Source organism: Enoplosus armatus, chromosome 11 (genome assembly GCF_043641665.1).
Source record: "Enoplosus armatus isolate fEnoArm2 chromosome 11, fEnoArm2.hap1, whole genome shotgun sequence".
NCBI lineage: Eukaryota > Metazoa > Chordata > Actinopteri > Centrarchiformes > Enoplosidae > Enoplosus > Enoplosus armatus.
The window spans coordinates 20,983,961-20,998,245 of NC_092190.1; the positions used below are offsets into that span (position 1 = coordinate 20,983,961).

Consider the following 14,285-nt stretch of genomic DNA (forward strand, 5'->3'; position numbering starts at 1 on the left):
AAGAGCATGATTGAATAAGTACATATTAAAATGTGCAGTCCTCTTAGTGATATATCTTCAGAAATGTCTGTCTGATTGGTGTGGAAAGTATTTTTATTGCTGTCCTGTTACTAGGACAGCTTGGCTTGACTGGGCCCTCTGTTAGCTCAGATTCAAATGAAAGCATCCACAGTTCTCAGACAGCATGCAGAATATTCAGCCTCGTGTTTGTGGTTGTACAGTGAAAAGCAGGACCTCGAGTTCAGCTAAACACCTCGTGTGTTTAAGCTTTTAACAAAGCCAACTGACAACCCCACTGATCTCCAGCACTCAGGGCAGTGGGGAGGCTTTGAACTGAGCAATAGAGCTTGCACATTAGTCGCCAGGTGGTAAACCAAAGCATTTCTTCAAAGCCCCAGAAACTACGGCAAGTGTTCTCCCAAAACAGTGATTTTTGTGATTTCTCTTTTAGCATGAGGAAACATTATTTTTGATCAAAACAGAAAGGTTTTGTCTATCTGCACCATGAATGTGAATGACTACACATCGGTCTTTGTGTTCCATGTATTCTAGCGTCCAATTATTATGCACTGACCTCGCCAGAGTCACCCAGGGTGATGGAAGAATGAGCAAAGATATGCAGGAGGCCCAGCTGTTGGTCCCTGTGTGCCCTGGAGCATTGACATTTAGCAGATGTCACACAAGTCGGAAGAGTTTTTTCTGATTTTTTTTTTGTGTCTTCAGGAATGTGATGCATAGATATCCATCTTTAAACTATTCTGCGCACAGTAGATTGATCAGCACTTGATCAGCGATTTTGTGCCATAGAGATTTACAGAGAACTCATCTAGTGGCTGTATCTCTGCGTGTTTTCAGCCCTTCTGACACAGTTGTTTGGCAGTCCCTTCTATCAGTACGTTAAATAATAAGGCATAAACCTTTTTTAGGTAAATACAGCAGAAATATGAAGATTTTGTCCCCGTCTTTTGTCCCCGTCCTTGTCATATTGTATAGATTCTATGAAGTTAACTCTCAAGTCACATCTTCATGTGCTGTATCGTCTGGACTATGCCTTACATCTCCCTTCAGTTTAGGAAGTCGAAGTTGGAAATGGGCCTTGCAATGTCTGCTAAAGTGATCTTCTTTTCTTAGTCTCATATGGCCCATCTTTTGCCTTTTTTGGGGATGTCAACCCTTTCCATATTTCAGTCTAGGAGCTATGAAATGTTTTGTTTGTTTGTGGTCCCCAAGCAGTCGCTTTGCCAACGTTTCTCAAAAAAGCTTGCAGTTTGGTTGGAGGCAGTTGTGGTAACTTTGAACTTACATTTTATGAAATGTGATTTTCTATTTTGTTCTAGCACAACAAATACTCCAAATACTACAGTCCTGTGCAAGTAACAGCAGTTGTTCCTGCATCCATCAGGCACATTCACTTTAAGTCAACCCCCAACAGCCTAATAGATCCTGGTCTAACATCAAACCCTGCCATGCAGCCCTCCCTTCTAACCTCCAATATAATTCATGCATATTGTGGCCTTACATCCTTTTTCTCTCCCCCTCTAGAAGACAGTGGAGTCTCCCTGCTACAGCTGATTGGGGATCCTCCTCCAAATGAGATCACCCGGGTCTACGGGCCCGACAACAGCCCTGGCTACGTCTTTGGCCCGGATGCCAACACAGGCCAGCTGGCCCGCGCCCACCTGCCGAGCCCATTCTACCGAGACTTCGCTCTCATCTTCAACCTGAAACCCACCTCTGACAGGGGCGGCGTCATCTTCTCCGTCACAGATGCCTCACAGCAGATCATGTATGTGGGTGTTAAACTGTCAGCCGTGCAGGGCGGCAACCAGAATGTCATCCTGTACTACACAGAGCCCGACTCACAGCAGTCATATGAGGCGGCCAGGTTCCTTGTTCCCTCCATGAGGGATACCTGGACTCGTTTTGCCATCGCTGTGAGGGATGACAAGGTGATGTTCTACCTCAACTGTGACAGCGACCCTCGAGTGATGCGCATTGAGAGGTCCCCGGACGAGATGGAGCTGGAGGCGGGTGCTGGGGTCTTTGTTGGGCAAGCTGGAGGAGCTGATCCTGAGAGGTTTCTGGTGTGTACGCGGACTTTGTCAATATTCAGACCCATGAAATCAGGAATTAAATCATTTGAGGGCTAAAAGATATACTATATTAATTTTGAAAGCTTTCATAGTAGATAAAGAAATATTTTCATGACGCTTCTGAAGTGAATAAGTCGACTAAGACTAATTCTTGTGTTGGAGTCAGAGGACTGCACATCTCACATTCCCTAGTACTTCTTTATAGAACCAACTGCGACGAGACAGTGAAGTTTTGGAAAACTTCGTTATAGTGTTTTGAATTTCCATAGTCAATCATGTGAAACGCCTTGGCTGAATGACTCTCATATGATTTGATTGCTCAAATTGGCCTACTCTAAACCATAACATAAATGTCTACCTCACCTCACCATCTTCTTGGTGTCTGCAAATAATTGGAAGACCTCACAGTTGGAATGTAATTAACTTCAGTCATTTGACTGCTGTAAATCCCAGCAGTTGACCGCAACAACTGTTGACCTTAGCTGTTTAAGGGTTATAGTAGTTCACCCATGGCTACCTGCACAGAGACAACAACTGCATGCATACAATCAGTGATAATTGTTCATTCTGCTTCTGTGCGTGCAACTAATTACTTTTAAAATATAAACCATGGGCAGTAGGTACAGCACAGTTTTTCTGTCTCGCACAAATCAAAACAAGAAAAGTAAAAGGGGAAAACCACAATACTCTGTGTAAGCCCTGAACAGTTTAAGTGTTGAGGGAAAAACCGCATCTGTAAACGATGATATATGACACTTGCTTTAGTGATTTACATACTTTTGTATGAGCATTTTGTTTTATTATCCTTATAATTCACTTTGAACTCGCACTGAAAATACAACCCAGATCCCTTGGTGTAAGGCGATATCTTTAATTTAGTGCTGTCCCCATCCAAAGATTTTCCTAGTCGACTAGTAGTCATTAGTTCAAGAAATTAGTTGACTAATCGCACGTTCATGATATTAATTTAATAATTTAAATATTTATTTTTTGGGGTATCAGAAAATGGTTCCAGGGCTGAGACAGAATATAACATTGTTAACACTGTGCCACATTACAGAGACATACAAACCGTAAATCCTTTAAAATATAGATTTTATCACCGCATGCAAAAAGTGATGCTAACGGCAAAAGTGCTAATGATTCTGAATGTGTTGGAACAACTATCACGAAACGACATTGTCCCTCCCCTGTCTCCATCAACTTTACCCTGGCGGGCTCCAAAGATAGGCTTGCATGATAAATTAAACCTTCATTGATACTTAGCCTATGATAACAGATGATATACATTTACAATGAGACTGAATTGAGGCCATGAAGCCATAATTAGCCATACAAAAAAAGAAAGCCATATATTTGACTAACTTGACAGGCGAGCTGAAAGAAAATCCCTCCATCCACTGCTGAAAAGTGTCTCTTAATGATGATTCTATTGTTTCATAATAAAGAAATAAAGATATATTTACACTACTAAATATGTCCAGATTCCAAAAGAGTACTTGACATAAAGTGTTGATAGAAGAAGAGTGTTTGCCCAGCTGAAGCATCATCTCTGTAACACTTGTTTTAATCATTTTTATTGTCGTGTTTGAAGGCAGCTGCTTATTTTGTTGTAAGCCTTTTTGTGTTCAAGTTCTTCTTTATTTAATGACACAAGCCCATCTAAGGTATTTCCTTCTGGTCGGATATTTTGTCAGAAACGTAACCCTGTTTCTTCTTCTTGTTGGCCATGTGCTATTTGTTGACCCTAACATGGCCCTAAGCTAGAGAGGTCTTGTGAATTGAATTTATCTAATCAAATCAAGGCTTGGCGAGCTTCTTTGGCATCTAAATATTTACATTATGTATTTATAAAAATGGACATTCCATTCTGAAACAGGATTTGTTTAGTGGTTGTCCCTTTTTCTTATTATCCATCACTAGAAAAAACAGGCTGCAGTGACAGTTTAGTCCCTCTGGTGCACAGGATCCAAGATTTGTTGCGAAGATCTAAAGCAATTTGTTAGACAAAGACCATAACACGTCAACTAAACACTGTACAAGTTACAAAAAAGGCCTATCAGTACAACCATTAAAAGCCTGGGTAGAGACAGGGTTTACATGTCAAAGAGCCTTTGCTATTTATCTTCAAAGCTCTCTCAAAGCTAAAAAAAAACCCATTTGACTTTTTTCTCAGGACATAAATGTGTCCTGAGGAAACTTCAAATAACTCAGCGGCAGAGAAACCACCTTCATACGCAGCTAATGGCCCTTTGATAGGCCGTCAGATAGCGTCCTTGCTATCTCTGCGAGTATCCTGCGTGGGAGCATGTATCAGATCGTGTGTGTGGGGGGCAGAGATAGTGGCACTTCACAGGCTCAGGCTAAAACTGGAGACATCAATAGCCCCTCTGATTTTGCGGAAAAGGGGAATTCCCTGAAAAACATCACAGTAACCAGTTCAGAGATAAACATCCATGTACGTTGAAAGAAAGACATGCTGTGTGTGTGAGAGAGAACAAGATGTTGTGCTGTTCTGACATTATTATACGTATCATCAAACATCAAAACACCTTGTCCCTGTTTTGCAACAGGGGGTGATCGGAGAGCTGAGGGTGGTGGGAGACCCCCGTGCTGCTGAGAGGCACTGTGAAGAGGATGAAGATGACTCAGATATGGTGAGTGACAACTAATCACATTTTGAAGATGACTGACTACATGTGATCGGAATGCTGTATGACTGCAGGTGAACAGAAATACTGACAGACAGATACAACAGCATTTGATGATGAGATTGTTAACATATTTTAATCTGTTAGCAAAACAGCGATTGTCCAATCACAGTTTAGCAGCGTGATCGAGCCACAGAAGGCCTGTCAAGTCTTTTCAAAACCAAAAACACAAGAGCAAGTGTAAGAAATAGTATTTATCTGCTCTAAGTTAATGTTGCACAAAACAAAAGACATTCTCAATCCAATCAGTTCTCTACTGTGTGGAGGTTTGGGGAAACACATACAAAACAATCGCAAATCCATGTAAACAGAGCTGATTATCATGAACCAACATATTATTTATAAACTCACATGCTGAGTGTGAGTCAGTATGAACAAAGACAAAAACAAAGAACAAATGAAGTACAACAGTTCAAGGAGTTAAGTTGTTGAATAGTTTTGAAAAGGAAATGTGTAATACACTAAATAGATATTTTAAAAAAAATAAGGTGATTAACAAATATAAAACTGAGGTATGAACACTAGCGTGTATATTCACTTTTGTTTGGGACTTTTGGATATTTATAATAAACAGTACATGTAAAAAGGGTAGATGTAATAAGCAAAGGCCTCAGCCTCGCACATTTTGGGTCATAAACTTGATTTGATTTGTCACTGTTTATATAGTTTACATTTGAATTTTACATGTGTATCTGAGTTGTATAAGTTGAAATGAAAAATGACCACAATAAACTAAACTAATCATTAGTACGTCTGGCTAACTAGCTTAGATAGTTAAATTAGGGCAGTGATGCCCTAAAGTAATGAAGTTTTACTGGACTTTGTGGATTTATTGCAGCGTGATACATCATTTATTATCAATAGTAAATGTGTAACAGATAAGAGTGTGCGAGCAGCCTTTTCACTGCTGACCCTGACCACCCACACACAAACACAGGTGCCTCACTGCAGCCCACCAGCAGCCTTAACTGTTATTTAGTGAAACATTGCCTTCACAGCTGTTCTCGTCACCCAGACCACCAAAACCTTGTCCTTACTGACAGAATAAGGTTCAATGTTTTACCACTTGTTGTCATCAAATCTTTAGATGTTGTTTGGATTAGATGGGAAATTCACATTCCAAGTGGAAATGACAGGTTTCTGATTTCAGGATGTGTCTTTCATCTCAAATGAAAACCTCACACACAGCTGTTTTAGAGGACACAGTCAAGATACTGAGTCACCAAGAAGCTTTCAGTATATGAGACCTACTTGTCTGATACAACAAATATACAAGCATTTGACTTCATGACATTAGTGCAGAGACAGAGTACTGACAATTCAGAGAGTCCAGGATTAAATGACACCTTAATTCAACCAGGTAAAAGGCTCTTTGAGATCAGAATATCTGTTTCAAGAAGGTGGCATAAAAAACACATTTACAGCAACTAAAATAGGCCAATAATACGGTCACACAGAGCACAGATAGCGTTGAGGTTACGCACTTAAAATATGTGTAGACGCATTCAATAAAAACACTCCCCTAAATTGCTAAATTCCTTTAGCGTTGACTTGAACTTTACCAAGAATGCAAGTAGAGTTCGTGAAGTGACACACATGGAGCGCACAAGGACAACACAGTTAAAAGAAGAGTTTCAGAAATTACTGGTATGTCATTGTCAATGCACAGAATAAAACAAAAAAAAAAGAACAATGTCTGGACATTAAATTGAACATGTATCATTGGTCTCCTCAGGCTTCAGGCGAAGGAAGCGGCTATGAGGAAACCAGACCCCCAAAACCAGCTGTGGAGAAACATCGGTGGACGGTACGGAACAGCTTTAGTTTATTAATGAGCTCTGGTTTTACTTATTATGAATGGTTTGACAATACTGACACCTGCTGCTGTTTGTTCCTCCTCATCATTTAAGCTTGGCTACATGATGTTTCATTGAAACAGTATATGTTGGTCCAACATTTTCTCACTGGAAATTGCTCTGGAACTAAATAAGTTTGATGTAAAACTGAGAATGAAGAGTGCATAAGAGAGTGAGAAGAAGAATTAATGAAGCCAGACCTGTACCTGTACATGTACCTGGCCGACAAAGATTATTAGCAGCAGACGGTGCTCCTGCAAACTGAGTCATCCCAGTGTTACATACACCACTGCTGTCTCAAGTTACTCGGTATAAGTGAGTGAACACTCGTCCCTCAAGAGAGATTAAAAACTGCTGAGTTGATGTCTAGAAATTGAGCCGCTCCTGTCTTATACATTTGGGGACAAAGACTTTTTACATAGAGAGTTTCCTCTCGTCGGACTAGAAAGGAAATGACCTTGGGGCGTCCAGTCTTGGGCCTTTCTAAGGTTGTATTAATAACTAATTAAGTTCTTCTTAAATTCCATTGCTAGTTTATTTGCTTATAGTTGTCCAAATTGAAAGTAAGGCCAGCCAGAAGAGTTTTGAGTTTTGAATGTTAGATTTAGCATGTTTTTTCAGTATGAACTGTACATTCTTAAACAGCAGAGGATTTACCTGGTGTCAGGTGAGGTGTGTGTGTGTGCTTTGGATAGATATCGACTTATCACATGGGTAACAGATAGTCTCTTACCCACCATGCACATTACAAGTTCTGCACCGCACACTTGTGTCTTCTGGTGTCTTCCTTCATCTCTCCTTTTGTCACTTTCTCTATCTTCCCCCTTCTGTCTTCCTCCCTCTGCTTTCTGTCTCTCTCACACTTACACACAATCAGATTCCACAGACACCCACTCACATCCTCCCACCCTCGGAGATAGCCAAGCAGGCTGAAATGCAGCACAACCTCCTGCCTGCACCAACACCACCACCACCACTGTGCGTGCATGCACTCCCACCCACAATTATCGTATAGTGGAGAGTTAGAAAAACCAGATGTCAATTTGGACTCGATCTGATCCAAGACAGAGTCCCCCCGCCCCCTGCCCCCCGCCCGCCTCAAGGCTTTGTTATTCTGACTGGTTTCTCAATCAGCTGTGTACAGGAACTGACAGAGGTGGAAAGAAAGTTGGAGAAGGAGACGGGGAGGGCAGGGCCAAGTACCTCAAGTCGGAAGTCTCTTCATCATTACTGCTCTATTCTTTGCCTTGATGCCCTGCAGCTTTTACAAGGGGCTTTTCCATCTGTTCAGTAGGCATTTATTAGCATCATGGAAGATGCAATGTAAAAGACAACAGCTGGCATCTAATGCCTACCTGCCGCTGTCTTTCCATCTGATGTCTGTTCACAGAAAGCAGAACCTACACTCTGCACAATTGTCCAACCAGTGCAATTAAGGCAAGTCTGGGCAGAGACAAGTTAGAGAGGGAGAGCCGTATAAGGAAAACTTTCCATTTTGTCATCCTGGAATTCATGGTGATGGATGGCAGAGCTAGTCAGTCACCCTTAACAGTGTCACTGCTGGACTCCAAGTGTCCTCATCAGCACCAAGCCCAAAGAGGAAATGTTTCAAGAGCAAATGATCGTGTCAGGTACTAGGTAGTACAGCTAGTTATGTTATTGTCTGTAATGTCCATCATGTTAAGAAAGACCTAAAAAAAATCACTTGGGATTCATGAAAATCTTTTACATTCAATTAGCAGAGCAAGTCAAGGAGAATACAGTAAACATGTAGTAATGATGAGATGAAACAGAAATCAGTGCTGTGAGATGGCCTAATACTGGAGAAATGCTGCTGTAGCTCCAGTGGGTTGTTTTCATGGAAGATTTTTAATCCATTGCATTTTGACCAGGTTTTGTTTGTGGTAACAGAGGCTGTTGTATAAGATTATTGCTGTGATATGTGATGGCTGCAAAAGTTAAGCAGAGTGTTAAGGAACCTTGTCTTTTAAAAATACCAAGTAGCTAACTGATTGGCAAGGAGTTTTGCACTAGTATACATTAAAGTCTTAATGCAATGCAGCAATGTTTGGAGAAAAGATGTGATCATGGTTCAAATCATTTCGAAGCCTGATTCCACTTTATTATGCCAGATTGCAGCGTTTTATAAACAGCCAGACTGTTTTTCTTTCATCCCTCGGCCACAGTTTCCTCTGTGATACTTCAGAAGGCATGCACTGAAAAAAAAACACAAAAACATCCAACACTGCTGCCGAGGTGGAATATGTTCATTGCCGAGGGAGCCGCATACCTGCTCCGAGACTCAGGGGGTCGTGTGGTTCAAATCCATCAACACTATGTTCTAAAGATCGGAGCCTCCCACCCGTCACCCCCAGCTATGATGGATAGGTGAAGGAGTGAACAAGCGGGGTATTCTTTATCACATTAATACATATATCAACTCAGAACAGTCAATAGTGGTCTGGCCAAATTCTTAGCATAGCCAATGCCGTGCAACACAGTGGGGAGGATAGTTTCCCAGAGAGGAAACTGGTTAATTATCAACAGAAGCTTCACTTTGCCCCTTCAGCTGCCCCCTCCCTGTACATTCTTCATCCCACTCCTCTCTTGAATTCCACAGGTGACAATTCGAGGTGTGTCACCGTTGGAGAATGAGCTACAGACGGGGGCTATTTGCATTATTTCTTCCACCTCTCTCTTTTTTAACCCAAAGTCCTGCTGTGTTTATAGTGATGAAGCATTGTTGGTAGACCGGAGGCTGACCTGTCTTTCCTTTGTCTACAAACCCACCCACAAACACACTAAATGTATTAAGCTACTTTGACAACATTGGATTTGTTAATGCAGCCATAAAAATTGCAACGCAAAGGTCAAGGACAAAAAGAAAAGTTGGGCAGAAATCTGAGGATATACAAACACACACGCCACATCTTTCCCTAAAACCGCTTTTATTTGATCATGTGGTTTTACTAGTTCAGCTGTGCAGGTTCAGTCGGGGTTTGGAGAGGCAGCAATGAGATGACCACACACATACACACAAGTACACAAAAATGAATACCAAGGTTGGTGTAGTTCTGCAACAGGGCCAGGGCATGAGCCACCAGACAGCCATTAACACATCAACTGCAATTGTGGGGAAAAAAATAAAGAAAAGGTTTTGTTCTGTCCTTGGTTTGCCGTGCACATGTTGACTCCATCATGTTTAATAAAAAGGCTTGTTGTAGAGCTGGGAAACAACCGTGTTAGTTAGGAAGAGAGCTTTGGCTGCACAAATCATAAACATTAGTACTATCAGATGGTAACACATAATTTCGTTGGGATTGTTCTGGATTAATGTTTACGAGCCCTGCTTTTTCCCATGCAGTGACATGGTTCTGACAGTGTTTTCATGACTCTTCAGTGTAGGGGGGGATACCAGTGGACATGGAGCCATGAAATCTAGAGCAGGCTTAGTGTCGCCTCCGGTAAATGTCATCCGCTGCCCTTTTTAAATATGTATCTCTCTCTGTTGCATGATTATTTTCCCGCAGACTACTCCTCCATCTTCCCGGCCCATTCAGCAGCCACCACTGACCAGGAAAGAGGAAGTGTCAGTTGCAAGAGAAACAGGTGAGTTCATCTGGACACAGTCAACACTTCCTGAAAAACATATCATTTTGTTTTTGTTTTTTTTATTTAATGAACAGCACAGAGTTCATGTTAATTGAAAATGCATAGCTGATCTAGTCAGGGCTGGATACAAACAGATTCACTGACATATGTCTCCATCTAGTGGGCGTAAGGATTAATGCAATACAGGTTTGGGAAGTCTCTCCTCTGTGATGAGGACTGAAGTGTCAGCGTAGAAGCAGAATCCCATGTGGAAAACCCATGGGTTTTCATTTGGAGCAGAAAGATGTTCATGTTTTTAAAAATATTGAACCCTTCCCTATGTTCTACCTTCCAGTGTTAAAGATGACTTGAGAATATGTCATCGCTGTCTTACTAAGAGAAAGTTAGGAAATGTCAAACTTAAAGCCGCTTGGTGTCAGATGTTAAAAATGCCTCACTTTGGCACCATCTGGTGTTAGCAGCAGGGATGACACAATGGGCACCAGGTTCATATAAAAAATAAGTAGGTCTCAGTTTTATCTACTGAGGCACAATGCTTTTGTCTGCAATATAAAGTGTACAAACTATACTGTCCAGAACAATATTACATTTTCTTTGAACTTTGATGAAGCACTGTGGAACTCAGGGGATGCTAATGCTGCTGCGACGTGTAAATTTCCCCGCTGTGGGATTAATAAAAGTCTAAGTCTAAGTCTAATGCCAGACAGAAAAAGAAAGTTGTTGTGTCTTATAGAGAAAAGAGGCAGAAAACTATCTAAACTTGACTTAACTATGAAAATGAAGAAGAAGATTGTAAAAAGGTCTGTGAAGACACGCTATAGTGTATGATGCGAACAGGCACAGTGCTTGCATCAATCGCAGAGCAAAGACACAGCATCTTGTCGTGAGCATCATTAGAGTGACCACAATCTAGTCATTTGCAAATTGGATAAAATATCACTTGTAATGATTCCTAGAGAGCTTGAGATTTAACCCCAAAATGATGGAAAATAGGTTGTAAATCAGTGTGTGTTGACATATTTAAGGCACCTGTAAATGACAATATATTCATCAGTATTCTGTATCTAGCTCTTGATATGTTTTTTTTTTAAATTGTGGCTTGTTACTATTGTAGTAATTACAATGAAGAAAGTAATACTTGCTCTTTGAACGCTTAAAAAGTCAAGTACCTTGCTGATTGTCTAGAAAAACAGTCGCAAGACCAGACTCAAACAAGAAAAACCTGTCACGACCGAGTGGACAAAATAGCTGACCTCACGCCTGGAGCATCCGTGTAACTGACTTGAAATAGTGTTAAACTGGAGACTTAATTTAACACTGTCTTTTGCGTTGTGTTCAGCAAGTGACTCCCAGCACGTTTCTGTGGAGTCCAGGCCCGGACTACCTGGGTCACCAGGTGGGTCAAGAGGGGGTTAAAAACACAGAGACCAGCATCCCAGTCTCCTGTGTTTTATTTCCTTTTTATTCCCTGGTCTGATGTTCTGCCTACTTCATGTGTGCTCCTCATGCAGGACCTCACATGGATTTCAAAAGCACACAAGCACAGGAATGCATGAATCTATCTACTTTATGCTTTTGAATTTGTGCAGGGTGGTGAGCACGTTTGTATATAAGCCAGGGGGGGAGGAAAATTGGGCCGTTCACGCTGTAATCCCCTGAAAAAATATATGCAGAGGGAGAAAATAGAAGAGCTCAATTGAGAGAGAAAAATTGCAAAGGAGAGAAAATGGAAAAAGGATAGGAAAAACAATTTTGGTAAATCTTCACGTAGATTTTCGTTTCTTAAAAATAACAAGGATTGCACAAGCAGGACTAGTATTACATATTAGCTTAGGCTAGTAATGCTATGCTATGCGGCATTATTTTTTTTAAGTGAACATTATATGCTTATGTATCCGCTCAGAGGCATGGGATCCATTTTTCCATTGCTAAACTCTAAACTGAAGATTGAAAAGCCTGCTTGAAGCGGACAACCTTTCGCTGTGCATGTCGGCAGTGTTGGAGGTGGGCGACTTCCCCACAACTGACAAAGTGGGTTGCATTTCATACGAGCTCCGCTGAAAGTGACACATTCAGTGGGAAGAGTTTAAGGTCAGTTCAGCTCACACCAGAAATAAATCTCAGGATGGTAGTGCATGCAGGTGTGGGAGGTTGTATTCAGTCACCACCTGAAAACCTTCGCATGGCCTTTAAATTACAGCTGTGCACTCTGGGATTCTCGCTCCATCAAGCAAAAAGTGATTTTCTTTTCCTCTTTCCCCTTCTTCTGTTGGGTGCAGGAAATGTCCTGTTTATTGTTTGGTGGGATACAATCATTAATCATTTTTGAAAGGTCTTTTCATGAGGGTATTAATGACTCTGTCCTTTGTCGTCGTTTTCAGGACAAGCTGGGGCTAAAGGAGAAAAGGGTGACCAAGGGGATAGAGGAGACAAAGGAGACAGGGGTCCAATTGGGCCGAAGGGAGAATCTGGCTCTGGCTTCGTCTCTGGCTCCGGCTCTCGGGGTGGAGCCCGTGGAGAGAAGGTTTGGACCTTTTTATATATTCGACTTTGATAGTGGATGGAATGTTAGACACGTAATCTTTGCCATGCTGTTTGAGAGTTGGGCTGCACTGATGACGCAAGAAAACTTTTTTTTAACTTAGTTTGTCCTTCTGAAGGTTGCAAAGGGCCGTGAGTTAGTTGGTAAAAGCATGAGCAAGGGCAAGAGCAGGGGTGGTAACAGCAATGATATGAGCTTTGGTGAAATGTCCTAAAGGAACACCAGAGGGAGCTGCAAGTCCTAATTTTTTTCAAGCATGTGCAATATAATGGCAAGCCATGTTTTATGCTACTTTGTTATAGATTTTATTTATTTCAGTACTTACTTTCATTAGGATATAAGGTGTGTGTATGTGTCAAGTTATTTTGTATTATGAAGGCCAAATGTCCTCACAGTGATCGTATAATTATCAATTAGGAAAATCCTCTAAAGTGAGTATTGAGGATTGTTGTCCTGACATCGATTGGGTTTTCTTCTGTCTGAAAACAACAAACACATAACACACGTGTCCAAATATACGCAAAACCAAGAAAGAAAATGAAAGACAAATGCAAACTATAGGTAGAAAACAAGGTGTTATGCATCAAACAGAAGCACACAGGACAAACACTCAAAAACACTAAAGCATAAGTTACAACAAAAGTTACATTTATGGCTAATGTATATTATGACCCTTGGTCATTAGCATTGGGGTTAGAAATAGTTTTAGGGGTTGGTGTTACTGAAACTGGATCTTATGCAGACATTTGGGTGTGTAGCTCTGTAACTCAGCAGAATTAGTTTTCCATCAGTGCCACCCCTAATGAAAGTGTATCCACTCAGTGTGAGCCAGTGTCTGTGTGTGTCCGTGCGTTGTGATGTTTCAGGTCAAGTTAGACAGCCAATGAAGACTGTTGACACTGACCTTTTGCTGTTTCTTCTTTTAATTTTCAGGGTGAACCAGGGGAAAAGGGAGCAAAGGTAAGTTAGAGAGTATCTCATGTTTTGAGTGACTCAACATTAAATGATGTAGATCGAACAGCTGCAACATTAAAACGGGATTTCAGTGGTGTAGATTTCATTGTTTGGATTTCTGGTAGAGTTGAAAGTAATCACTCAAAATAATACTGATCCACCTTGATTGACAGATATGGAAAACGTACATTTTGTTTAATTTTGATTAACAAATGCTTCTTTATCTTCAGGGCAGTGCAGGCTTTGGTTACCTAGGAAAGAAGGGAGAGCCCGGCCCCGCTGGGCCCCCTGGTCCCCCTGGCCTTCCAGGGCCTGCGACTGAGTTTTCAGTCGGCGGTGACGGCTCAGTTGCTTCCAGAGTTCCCGGACCAGCTGGACCACCAGGCGGCCCAGGGCCCCAGGGACCACCAGGAGCTGATGGAGAGCCAGTTAGTATACTGCAGTCAAATTCTTTATATGAAAACACTAAACACAACAGATGTGCTGTGGTTGTTGAACCAAGATGACGTGAGAACTC

At 41.4% G+C, this 14,285-nt stretch overlaps 1 protein-coding gene across 1 annotated transcript in view; it reads left to right on the plus strand.

The window, feature by feature from the left end:
- Nucleotides 1-14,285, plus strand: part of col18a1a (collagen type XVIII alpha 1 chain a) — a 35,355-nt gene that overhangs the window by 7,863 nt on the left and 13,207 nt on the right. Inside the window, exons 2-9 of the mRNA XM_070914564.1 lie at nt 1,543-2,084; nt 4,667-4,750; nt 6,540-6,611; nt 10,191-10,269; nt 11,612-11,668; nt 12,654-12,796; nt 13,748-13,774; nt 13,999-14,196. Coding sequence (XP_070770665.1) covers nt 1,543-2,084; nt 4,667-4,750; nt 6,540-6,611; nt 10,191-10,269; nt 11,612-11,668; nt 12,654-12,796; nt 13,748-13,774; nt 13,999-14,196 — 1,202 coding nt within the window. The remainder of the gene's footprint in view (nt 1-1,542; nt 2,085-4,666; nt 4,751-6,539; nt 6,612-10,190; nt 10,270-11,611; nt 11,669-12,653; nt 12,797-13,747; nt 13,775-13,998; nt 14,197-14,285) is intronic.